The sequence below is a fragment of the Pyrus communis genome, chromosome 7, assembly GCF_963583255.1.
Source record: "Pyrus communis chromosome 7, drPyrComm1.1, whole genome shotgun sequence".
Classification (NCBI taxonomy): Eukaryota; Viridiplantae; Streptophyta; class Magnoliopsida; order Rosales; family Rosaceae; genus Pyrus; species Pyrus communis.
This window is the reverse complement of record NC_084809.1, coordinates 3,979,115-3,991,715: the sequence shown is the minus strand read 5'-3', so window position 1 is coordinate 3,991,715 and position 12,601 is coordinate 3,979,115. Positions and strand designations below refer to the sequence as shown.

The 12,601-nt window shown below is 36.5% G+C and overlaps 2 protein-coding genes across 6 annotated transcripts; one reads left to right on the top strand and one right to left on the bottom strand.

The window, feature by feature from the left end:
• Nucleotides 1-622: 622 nt before the first annotated feature.
• Nucleotides 623-4,131, bottom strand: LOC137738921 (amino acid transporter AVT6A-like). The gene is made up of 5 exons (XM_068478389.1): nucleotides 2,938-4,131; nucleotides 2,620-2,772; nucleotides 1,963-2,166; nucleotides 1,214-1,679; nucleotides 623-1,025 (listed from the first exon to the last, which is right to left on the bottom strand). Exons 1-5 carry the CDS (start codon nucleotides 3,362-3,364, stop codon nucleotides 890-892), a joined length of 1,386 nt encoding a protein of 461 aa, XP_068334490.1. The 5' UTR covers nucleotides 3,365-4,131; the 3' UTR covers nucleotides 623-889.
• A 3,300-nt stretch (nucleotides 4,132-7,431) lies between these two features.
• On the top strand, nucleotides 7,432-11,653 carry LOC137739702 (WPP domain-interacting tail-anchored protein 1-like). 5 transcript variants are annotated; one of them, XM_068479380.1, is made up of 6 exons: nucleotides 7,475-7,508; nucleotides 8,221-8,319; nucleotides 8,459-9,057; nucleotides 9,279-10,417; nucleotides 10,631-10,804; nucleotides 11,063-11,653. In XM_068479380.1, the coding sequence occupies exons 3-6, from the start codon at nucleotides 8,493-8,495 to the stop codon at nucleotides 11,261-11,263; spliced, it is 2,079 nt and encodes a 692-aa protein (XP_068335481.1). In that variant the 5' UTR covers nucleotides 7,475-7,508; nucleotides 8,221-8,319; nucleotides 8,459-8,492; the 3' UTR covers nucleotides 11,264-11,653. The 5 variants fall into 5 exon arrangements, with proteins under 5 accessions (XP_068335479.1, XP_068335477.1, XP_068335478.1 ...); XM_068479378.1 differs by lacking the exon at nucleotides 8,221-8,319 and having other exon boundaries at nucleotides 7,432-7,508; XM_068479376.1 differs by having other exon boundaries at nucleotides 7,460-7,508; nucleotides 8,221-9,057.
• The last annotated feature ends 948 nt before the right edge of the window (nucleotides 11,654-12,601 follow it).

Here is a 12,601-nt window from a genome sequence, read left to right as displayed (position 1 = left end):
AACGAGAGATTTTCTGGAACACGTAAGCCACATATTATTATACTAAGTGGTGGAAAGTTTTTTTGTTCAAGTATCCCACCAATTGTATTATTACATGTGACGTACTGTCCCGTATTTCTAGTACACTGAAAAATCTCTCTTTTCTAACCACCAGTTTCTTTCTATCCTATAAACCTGACCAGTAAAATGTGCTGAAAGGTGGGAACAAACAGAAAAAAATATTGGCACTACCACTAGGAATTTCTCGTCATCCATGTCATGCTAGTTTGTTAACTTACTATATTGGCCGGAGTTTATAAGCCTTTGATCGTTCGATCCAAATGAAGATTAACCGATCAACCTCTTTAAAATATAAAGTCTCAGTAGTTGTTCGCTAGATTGTGCATCATCAGATCATACATTTTCAGCCGTTAGATGGAAGAACTGTTGGGACCAGTATTAGACCGTCTGAGACCAGAATACAGAGAGGGTTCAGCTCTTTGTGATTGTTCCTCCCTGACATGAGCCAAATTTGGGCGATAACTTGCTGCAAAAGGATCTAAACAACCAAACCACTTTTGCTTTCCAGGTTTGAACAAATCTTGGGTCGTAAGAAAGGCTTAGGGTTTAGGAACATTAGACCGAAATCGAAAAGACACATTTACATTTCTCACACCTCACTTGGTTCTAGTACGAAAAAGAGTTCGAGTTCAACAACAATGTAATACAACACCACAAGTGTGGAGGGCAACGAATTCCATTGCCCGCTTCTTGCACTAGCAAACTAACATATTTTACATGTGCAGAGTCTTCCTTTATTTTCCAACTGAACCCTCTCAGAAAACCCTGGTTTTCTAGTACAGATTCAGCCCGTTGATGTCTTCACTAAAGTCATGAGGGCCTCCAAGAATCACTCACGCTTTGATGCGTTCTTGAACAAGGCATAGGCATCGCTGTATATGGCCACCGCGTTTGAGAACACAGCAAGGAAAATCATGAAAACACTCAAGACCTTGTCCTTCTTTGTTGCTATGTTGTGTCGATCCCTGAAATACCAAAAGACAAAACTCAATGTTACATAGAGGAGAAAGAGATGAGTATCGATTCCAATTCAGATGCGGAGACTCAAAAGTTTTATGCTACCTAATTGAAAAATGAAAAAAAAAAAATGGTTATAAGAGTAAATAGAAACGTAAATTAATAGATAGTACTTGTGATCAAGTCAAAAACTCACTTGAGAGTAATTGCAGCCGGGAAAATGAACCCGAGGCAAACAGCAGCAGTTGCCCCAGTGAACTGGAAAGCATCCCAGATGCTTGGTATAAAGTTTGCACCCAAGAAGATAATACTTATGAGCCCAATGGTGACTAGTGCAAATCTCATATTATCCAGAACCATCGGCCTTGCAGAGGGAAAGAGGAGGCCATCCAAGTTGAGCCGCAATGGAAAGAAGACAATGGGAAACACAAGCATAAGGTGAGCAGCATAGCTGACACGCACCGCATCATTGAGCACAGAACTGTAAGGAATGCCAAGGTTTGTGTCGAAGTTGGCAAGCACATCGTCAAGAGTTCCGTCCCCAAATAGGAGGAACCCAAAAAGGCTTGTCATTATGTAAACAGATGAACATAAAGCAAGCGAGGTTTGTACAACCCCTCTTATCTGCGTAGAATCTTCAAGCTCGTTGTGGATGCTGTGGACTGCAGAAAAGGTGAAAAGCATATCAAATATCAGATCTCCCATATTCAAATATTAGTCTTGCATATTTTCAGTAAACTTGTAAGTGTTTAAATTGTCAAAAATGTTAATTTCGAATCACTTTTATGTTTCTAAATGATAATTCAGTTTAACGAAAAAAAAAATTAAAGGAAAGGAACTGCGGAGCACAAGTATACTAATCCACCTGAAATTCCTTATTCTTATAGCAGGAACAGGGTCCGGGTCTGGGAAAATGAACTCTATGTAAGCAAACAGTTTTCATACCATTGTAGTGACAGATGTATGCAGTGACAAGAACGGGGACTACGGTGAAGAGATTGAAGAATGATGAGACGTCAATAACATCAGGTAGCAATCTGGGCATTGCAATGCTTCCATTGATCAACTTGACAACCGTAATTCCAACGGTAATAACAAGAAATACAACTGCTAGTGCAACTGATAGGGCAGATGAGAAGCTCAATGAATCTGCAACCATATCAGGGCTATTAACATCACCAAGAAATTCCATTCCAGTTAGAAAAATGAATAACTTTTTAACAAATAATAGGCTCAAATTCAACAAAAATTTGGAAAACTTATTAATTAAATCACCGCTCCACCAACAACTTGATATAAAAGCTACACAATTATTCTCGAACAGGTTTAAGATAAGGAATATCATAAATGTGTATGGGAAGCGAAGGCATGTTAAAAATATGCTAAACATCTTTTACTTTACCCAATCAGTGAAAAAACTCATGAACTATAATGTAATATTAATTAGCATATCAAAAATGTATGCTGATCCTCCTAACATTGTATAAAAGTAATCAAAGCAAATGAGGCTATCAGGCTAGAATTCAAATCACAAACACATGGAAATGAAACTAATAGAGGTGCACCAAATAATTTCTTCAAATACAAAGAATCCTTGCTCACCAATTCGCTTAAAGCATGCCAATGGAGCAAATATGCCAAGTGTAGTGACAAGAAGAACAATGAATCGCGCAGTCCACCAGTGTACTCCAAACCATCCCTCAAGTACACCAGCGTGGTGAACCCCACTCGAAGATGTTCCAGAAAGCACATCACCTTCACACAAGCAGCACAAAGATTGTTAGACAAATCAAGACATTTTACATATCAATCCCTACGACAAACTAGATTAACAAAAAACTTTGCTAGAGATACCGAAAAGATGGATTTGCAACAATTCGTAAAAACAATTCGATACTATAGATAGAGATATAGTCATACCAATGATAATCATGTAGACAATGAGCACGCCGAGGTTGTTGACTAAAACCGATACCTGCAACAAAATCTTTCCATATTTTCCAAAGGCATCTCCCATAAGACCTCCATAAGAAGCAGACTTCCCTGCCCTGCTGAACCTAAGTATCAGTTCGATCGATGCCTCGGTCAAGAACGCCATGAAGATGATCATGGAGATCCCAAGGACAAGGCCTAACACTTTCATGGTGGCAGGCAGAGCCATGATCCCAGCACCAACAATGGTGGTGGATAAATTAAACACTGCCCCAGTAAAGGAAGCTCCATTGAACTCATCAAACCCTGCATCTTCCACTTGCTTTTTTGGCAACAAAGGAGCATTCTCATCAATCACTTCTTTGTGCTTTCTTGACTTCTTCTCCTTCTTTGGAGGAAGACTTCCAATTGTCATATTTTTTATATCTCAAAAACAGATCTTCCAAAACAAAGGTTTGAAGCTTATGGGAAATCCAGAAAGCAGCTCAACCACCCAACCAGTACTCTTTTTTTTTTCTTTCAGAAAACTGAAGCTAAAGAGTAAGATCTTCAGAAAAAACAGCAAAAAAATCACCAATACCAAATCTTTCTGAGAGTAAAAAGGCTAATCTTTTGCAAATGATACCAAATTCAAAGGAAAATCAAATCCCAGGAGTAAAAGTACCCAAATTTACCCTAAAGTATCAGAATTTAATTGAAAATCCAAGTAGCTGAAGGTGGAATTTTTACAATCTTTAGCGGGATTTTTAATATGAACAAGGGGAGAAAAACCAAAACCCAATTTCCCAATATGCAAATTTGAGAAAACCCAGCTCTCCCAAAAACCAAAACCAATGAAAACCCAGAATTCAAAGACCCAATAACCTTTCGAAGATAAGCTAACCCAAAAACCAATGAAAACCCAGAATTCAAAAGTCAATAACTGAACAGACCCAGTAATCACAAAGAAACGTGACTGAATTTTTCAGGTGAAGCTTCCGTCTTTTATAGCCCAATTGAAAGGAAACGGAAGGAAAGAGAAGGGCACACGCAAATTATAAAGTTTCTGATATTGAAATACAATAACGGAGGTGGAGACAAAACTGCAATTTAATAATTTATTTGGGGATTTTTAACTTTTTTGTAGAATTATTGTGGATTGGTGAGATGACGATGAAACCCTAATCCACAGAATTCCACAAAATTGTGAAATTGGGGGATTTTGGTGTGAAATTTACGGACTTTATAGAGTAGAAGTAAAGGCGTCCGCTATTGTCTACGTCAAATGAGGAGCTTTGTTTATTCACACAGATTTTTTACTCCTTATAGATTCTCGTTAATTCTTATATTTTTTTTTTAATTCTTTTAATCAGACGGTTAAAAATTAAGAAGATGTATTAAAAGTAAAAATAAATGTATGAATAATTACATCTTGTTTGAACCGGATTACGGATCACGAAGTTTATTTGAGATTAATCTAAATTACATTGAAGAAAATCTGAACTTAAATGCATAGAAAAAGAAACTAGTCGTTTTAGTCAATTTGGTTTTAATTCAAGTCTGCGAAATTTAAATATCATTAAAATGTTCATATAAGATTTTTATGGTTGTTGCAACTTGCATCACTTTGAAACTTTCCATGGTACCAAACAAAAAAAAAAAAAAAGAAGAAAAATGTTGCTTTCTCAATTTTCTATGGTTTTCATGGTAACAAACCCAACTAACTTTGGATTATATTTAGTATTATACAAATCAAATTTTTTACCTTTATTATACTCTGAATCTGTTATTATGCTTACAATAATGACAACAAATAAGTTTATCTCATTAAGTGTGTCGGCTTAAAGAATTGTAGAACGTTTTTTTCGATTTTGCGCAAAGTTTTCCATTGCTTCATATATTTTTTAAAGGGAAATGTTATTGGTACTCCAAAAATTTCATTCTACACTCCTCACAAGTGTATTTTTTCTTTCAAAATATAGAAAGTTTGGAGTGTAGAATGAGATTTTTGGAATGCCAATAACAATTCCCTTTTTAAAGGTCTCTTTCAAAATATTTTTAGTTCTTTCTCTACATTTTTTGCCCTTGCCCTATGTTTCAAAGTTGCATCTTATAACCGAAAAATTTATAAGTCTTCAGTCCACATTTAATCGATTTTTTTCTCATTTTATTTTTAATTGCAGCTATTTCTACTTATTTTTAATACTGTAAATAAATATTGCAGCAAATGTATGCCACAAATTATAAAAAGATTAGAGTTGATGTCATCCAAGGTGTAAAGGTCGAATTGATTGAAAACTGCATTAGTTTAATATGTGGCGTTCTCTAACGTAATTATGAACGTCAATTCAATTTTGGAATTTCTCATTGAGTGGGCCAAAAATTGATACATAGTTGAATAATATTCGTAAGACATTTCTCATAAAAATATTATAAATTTTGTATTCGATTTCTTCTAATCTCACAATAGTTATGTATAATATGAGAGTTGCTTTAATCAAACAGTCTCATCTAATATTTCTAAATTTCTGACACATCGAAAATCACCAACGTTCAAACTTTAAAAAAGACTTTTGGAATGCTAGAAATGGCGAGATAAACTATGTTTTTACTAAATTTATTGAATAAAAGGTCGATGAATACAGGGTCTCAGAAAGTTCATATGGGCTTGCTCACCAAATGACAAAGGAAAACAAACCGGCAAACTACGAAAATTAACCCAATTATTAATAAATTGTAGTTTTGACCCTTTAAATGACTTCAAACACCCAAAATTCATCATACGTTATCGTGAAATGTTTTGTATAATTCGTCTCACCGTATCGCCGCCATAATGGTTCTATGGACCAAATTATGACTCTAAGATCAAAAGTTGCGCTAAACCAAATTTGTACCGTTAAACACCTCTTCTACGACCACCCTAAACCAGGTTTGTCCCTTTAAACCCCTCTTTTAATCATCCTAGTAAGGAAAATGATCCCTTTTGGAACCTTTCCACCAAGCCCACCAAGGCACACAATTTAGGTATTTGAAATTTGATCCAACGGCTACAAACAGAGACTCACTTTAAAAGTTGTAATAATTTTAACCGTTTGATCAAATTTCAAAAGTTCAAATTGTGTCCCTTGATAAACTTGGTGGAAATGATCAAAAGGGATCCTTTCCCATCCTAGTAAGATTACATTAAAAAAGAAGACCAAAGGTGATTAAGATATATAATATAAACATGAGGTGGTGGTTGCACCACGTGTAAAATTGGTGGTGCTGTACCTACAAGGAATCTTTAAGCAGTTCCTCCTTAACTCTTCTTCTTACGTCAGCTAATCTATGATTAGTGAGAGATTTAAAAGCTAAATAAGATTACTAACCAATTACCTATTTAAATAATGTTGAGTGGCCTCTTAAGACCAATATGGATCACATGTTAATGTGTTTGATTACGTGTATTAAGAAATGACAGTTTTAAGCAGCCGTCCTACACAAGAGTCTCATATATTTTAGATAGTGAGACCCTTCACCACAATATGTTATCAAAGGATTTGGATCCTCTTCAATTGGTCGAAATCCTACTGACCAGTGTTAATGGACCGTTAGATTTTTATCCAACTGCTACAATTATTATAAAATGACGGCCTACCGTATTCATGATGAAAGAGGTCCATTCAGTTGGACGCGGTGACTCAATGATTATAGTTGTTTACTTTATAAAGTAGTGGTGCACAAATTTACACTGTTGCACTTTTAACTTATTTGTTGTTTGGTTCTCGCTTTTAATTTTTGGTTTATCAGATTTTTTTTTATTACAATTGATATTTTTATAAGTATTACAAAAGTATTAAAGGATTTGTTTAAAAGTGCTTTTAAAATGGTTTAAAGTACTTTTACTAAATATACTTTTGTACAAATTTTTAGTAAAAATACAAACAAAATTTGGAAAACACTTGAAGTATTTCCTATAAGAAGTACAAAACTGGTGCTTCTTACGGGAAGTACATAACTGATGTTTCTTACATGAAACACTTCAAGTGCTTTGAAACAAAAAATATTTCTTCTAAAAACGATTTTAATTATTTTAAAAACACTTCCAAACGAGGTTTAAAGTATTAGCAATCACACACACACTATGCCCATGAAACATAAAACAGGAGAAATAAAATAATTGAGTGAAAAAATATTTACATATATTTAATACAACTATTGCCTCAAATGTTATATATATTCAGATGAATTATACATGACCATCAGATAATTATTGTATCAAACGCATATTTAGGGCCGATTTAAGTTTTGTTTTTAGAAAGTTGGTTTCTTTCATCAAAAGGAAAAGCAAAAATGGTTTTGGGCCGTTTCAACATCATTTTGTTGTTGATTTTTGGGCTCAAATCACAAATTGAAGCCCATTTAAAAAATGTCCACACCCGCCGACCCAAATGCAGCCCAAAATCCCAAGCGCGCAACACGTGTCATGCCAACCCAAAGGAAGCAGTTTTCCTTCCTTTCTCTCTTCGTTCCATCGTTTTCTGTCTGTGTTGTGTGCCTCTGCGAGCTCCAACAGAATCTCACACCCAGTTTTTCCAAAGGTACGAACTTGCTTTTGATCTTATAAATGATTTTTTGCCACCGTCGGATCGAATTCGTCGACCAGGAGGATGAAACTGGTGTTTTTGAATCTGTTTGCTAAGCATTCCAGAATCTGAAGAAGTACAATAAAAAAATTTATGATTTATTTATTTATTTATTTTTCTACCAAAACGGTGACTGAAGTGTGATTACTGTAGTTGCTTCGTGTGTTTCGATTTGTTTTAAATTTCTTGATTTGGGATTTCAAATGGGTAATTAAATTCTTGATTTTGGAATTTAAAGACAATTCCTTTCCTGCTTAGTTCAAATTTAGACTTTTGTTTATGTAAAATACAATCAAGAGAAACGCTAAGGGACTCTTTCAAAAGTGAACTCTTCATGGACTCTATGTCGCCTCACAATTTAACATCAATTACGGTGCCTTGCAGGTTTTTTATAATGTTGGCACGGAAATTGATGTTAAACTGTGAGGCGACAAACAGTCTAAAGAGTCTCACTTTTGAATCAATATCAAATATCGGAGTTGAATATGGAGGCTATAATTAAGGACAGAGCTTCCTTATATAATGTGTTAATAACAATGTTTTTTTTTTTTTTTTTTTTTGAACAAATTGTTAGTAGCAATGTTAAGTATGGAGGTTTACCTTATTCATTCCCCCGTGTGAACTTAATTAGAGTTTTTTTCCTCGCACGATTTTCTTTTCTTTTTAGGTTCATATGTTATTAACTGTTTTTGCTACTGAGGGGATCGTGTTTGTTAACGTGATACTCTCCATTCCGTTGTGTTGGTTGTCTTGTTATCGGAGATAAGTTAGTAATGTTTACCCCAACAGGTTTATTTGCAAAGTTAAGCAGTTTTATTTGAACTTGAACTTCCCCATGGGTGACAACTTGTACATATTTACGTACGGAGCTGCCTTTTTCTTTCTTTGCACCTGTTGATATTCAGGTTTCAGAATCACGTAAACAAGTGCGGTCTTAAAATGGATTATGGTGCTGGTCATGAAGCGAGTGTATCTGTCAATGATGTTAATATTGATGACCTGGAAGTGGAATCGAGTATAGCTTGCAATCTCGGAAGTGTCTCATCTGATGGTGTGGTAATTGGAGAATTAAGACATCTTGGCGAGGTTCTGACCCGAGTGGAACTAGATCTAGCATGTGCATCTGAGAAGTTAGTTAATCTAAATGTTCTTATGATGCATGTAGCAACCAGGGAGAGCGAGTTTGAAGCCTTTGCTTCCGAGGAAGAGCAGACATCAGCTTATTATCTTGAGAAGGCTCTGGAACTCAGTCACTTATCTGGAATTTTAGACTCAGAGTTGAGTGAATTGGATAAACTCATGGCTATACTTCAAACAGAGATCACCAGTGCCCAGGGGATACTATCTTCATACACGTACTTGGGAGAAACTGTCGCGGTGATTGAAGAAAAGCTGTGCGACTCTGAACAATCATTGAAGCAGTTGCAAGATCAGGCCTATGAAATTAGGATGGAATCCTTGAATCTCCAGAGGGCATTTCCATGTTTTGACGGAGAACAAAATCGTAAGCTACAAGCGTTAATTCGGTTCTTGATTTTATTGTCAGGACCATGCTTTTCTCATTCTTATTTTGTTTATGAGTGATGGAGTTGCCCAAAATTTATGGCATACGCCAGGCAGGTTTTATAACCACTTTGGTGCGCACACAAGTCTTTGAAGTCGTGAAATATTCTAGAGTATAACTGTTTATTTTCTTTTGCATTCTAATGCATAGTGTGTTGACAGGGAATGATAACGAAGAAGTGGTTGGTTTAGAGGATGCCAAAGTTTCAAGCACGAATGTAAAGATAAAAATGCAATCTGTTGAACAGCAAAGACATATTCTGAGGATGCTAGAGAAGGCTTTGGCAAGAGAGATGGATCTTGAAAAGAAACTGACCAAATCAAAACAAATTGAAGAAGATCTGAAACTGAGGGTGCACTCTTCGGAGCAAGAAGCATATTGCATGGAGGAGGAAGCGGCAGATGCTTTGGGTAGGTGGTTGCAGGCAGATAATGCATCTGAGGTCCTGATGGGTATTTCAAAAGAGCTGTTGGGTAGACTCCAGGTTCTCCAGTTTAATTTAAATGGTTCAGCTCAGCGAGAAGCTGAGCTGAGATCAAAACTCAACGGTCAGGCTGAAGCCAAAGAAAACACATTGCGGAAGCTTGAAAGCAGCAACGCAAAACTAAATAGTTTCCTTCTAGAACAGACAGCCGGCTTAAAAGACAGCTTGAAGGAAGCTGAAGATAAGTTAATTATTGCTAGTTCCGAGGCCTTTACTGTGAGGGAAAAGGTCAGTGCACTTGAGGGGCAGCATAATGTTGAAGTCAGTGAATTGGAAACTGTTATTGCTGATCTGAAAGAGAATGTATCAAAAGCTGAAGCTAGGGCCAAGAATGCAGAAGCCAAAAGCAAATTATTAACAGAGACTAATACGGAACTTAATGAAGAGCTCGGACTTCTTAAAAGCACTGGCAGTCCCTTGGATATGGTGGATTCACTTGAGAGAAAGTTACGGGAATCTAATATCCAGTTACAGCATGCAGTGGCATCTGCTGAAGCTAGCCAGGAGAAACAGAACATGTTGTATTCTACAATCACTGACATGGACAGTGTGATTGAGGATCTAAAGCAGAAGGTTTTAAAAGCTGAAAATCGGGCTGACATAACGGAAGACAAGTGTATAATTTTATCAGAGTCCAATGCAGATCTAAATGAGGAAATAAGCTTTCTGAGGGGTAGATTGGAATGCTTGGAGGCATCTTTACATCAAGCCGAGGAAGTAAGAATAGCTACTGCGGCTGATATTGGTCTTCGGTCCAAAGTTCTTACAAATTTATTGATGCAACTTGCTTTTGAGAGAGAGCGCCTTCATAAGCAGGTATTCACCTTTCCTATATTTGATCAATTCTTCAAGTTCAAGGTTGGTTTTTGACTATGAAGTGGGAAACTCTCTTTTCGTTGTTTCTCTCACATGACTTGGACAACTTCTTTTTTCCTTTGTTCACTTATTAGTATTTAGGTGAAAAGGCGGGTAGTGTGTTTTTCCAACTCTAGAAATGTTCACCTTAGCTGCTGGTGATTGAATGTGCAGATCTCTTCTTTAGCGATGGAGAATAAAACTTTAAAACTGAAGTTGCAAACAAACAATTCTCGTTCTGTGGTCATCGGGAATGATGAAAGAGAAAGTTGTAAAGATTCGAAGCATGAAATGGCTACTGGTACAAGAGAAACTAAGGAAGAAGATGAGTCTGCTAGCAATTCTAAGGTCGGTACTGTGATGAACCCTGTTTGACTTCTTAAACTGTTGCCTTCCTTGTTTTGTTAATATTTCAGTGTTATTTTTGTCTTTTAAATTAAGCTTTTCAATGTTATACTTCTCATGCTTCAGGAATGCTTTTATTTTTCGCGAAGCAGTGTAACTTCATATTCAGTGTTCTCATTTTTATATTGACCTAAAAAACAAAACTATTTCTCGTCGTACCTTCTGCAGTAGTAAAATGGCTTCTGTATTTGTACTTTTCAGCTGGATAGGACTCAGAACAATGCATCTGTTGGTGAGAGTCGTGAGACTAGAGTGGAACGTACTGATTCTACATCTGAGTTCAAGACCGTGAGGAGAATAGATGCAGGAGTGCTAAGCCTTAAGCATTTACTCATGGCAACGTTCATTCTACTGGTTTCGGCTGGAGCTTATCTTTTTCTCCAACAAGACTGCCCATTTTGATGTTGCTGCAGGAGAAAGAAAATGGAAAAAGAAAGCTTACATTCTGAATTTGCTCGGGGCGATGTGATGCAGTGCACCGTACCTAAGGTACAATTCAGAGGAGATGCGATGCATAGTACCTACGGTACAATTTTGAACTGAAGTTATACGCTGACTGCCCTTTGGCAACTGAGACATAGCTAGGTACTTTTTGATATCCTCTGTTGTATCGTAAAATCTCCGGTAGCGTTAATAGTCCTGCTCGTCGAAGGGGGGAGTTTTTGTTCTACTGAAGTTTCGTTGTAACTTGTTGGGTAATTAGATGGTAATTACTTGTATCATGAATGTAAACACAGGAAGCAACTTCAATGGTAGTTTTTAACTTTTCACCATTTATGAATGTTGAATGCTGATAGTGTTTTACTGAGTTTGCAAATCCGAGAAACTAAAGTAACGTTCCATCAAAGCCATTGGAGTTAGTCCAAGTGGCGAGGAAGGGTGGGGTAATGCGTTAGGATTATGATACGTCAAAGGTGGCCTCCTCTCTTTCCCTCAGCAAGGCCTCTGGCTTTAGACAAGAAGAGAATTGTGTTGGGAATTTTAGGGCTTGTTTTCATTGCCTTTGTAGGTGCAATTATTCATACCAAATATTTGGGTAGCTTATGAGTTCAGCGGTGCAAGTACGACTGTGCAACCATGGGAGGGCCTGTTACATAACTTACATGCATTGTTTTGCCTGCTTCCATCACTCTCAAGTGAGTCGATCTTTTTCTTTCTTCAACTAGAGTTAAAACTCACTTCATTTTGCTAGAACCCGTTGTAAACTTTTAATCGAAAACAGAACTAGAAGAACTATAAACCGACCATAAACCGTACACAGAAAAGTGATTTCCGCACTCATTTTTACCTTCTGCATTTCTCCCGTCAATTATGTCCCTTGATTTTCATGTTATGCAATCCAATGACTAGGAAAGAAGAGAGGAATGCAAAAGGTGAATAGAGAGTGTTGAGTTCACTTCCCATCGTAGATAAACCGCAATTTAGTGCTCCTTTATCGTAAAGTTATTGTCTCTCAAGTTTTATTCTCAATTAAAAGTTTGTAACCAGTTTCATTTGTGTATATATTCTAAAGTTTTTATGAGGTACTGATTTTTCTCGTATCATATTCTCCCTTGAATTTGGTGTGTTTGAGGGATCCTCATTGTATAGCAACTACAACGGACAAGATTGATTACAGCTTAGAACTAGAATTTGGTTCGTCAAGTATAAATGCACACATCTTTATTCCGTTTCAACAACTTTGGTATCTTTTTATTCTTTACATACAAAAGAATCGGGCCATACAAGAAAAACTTATCT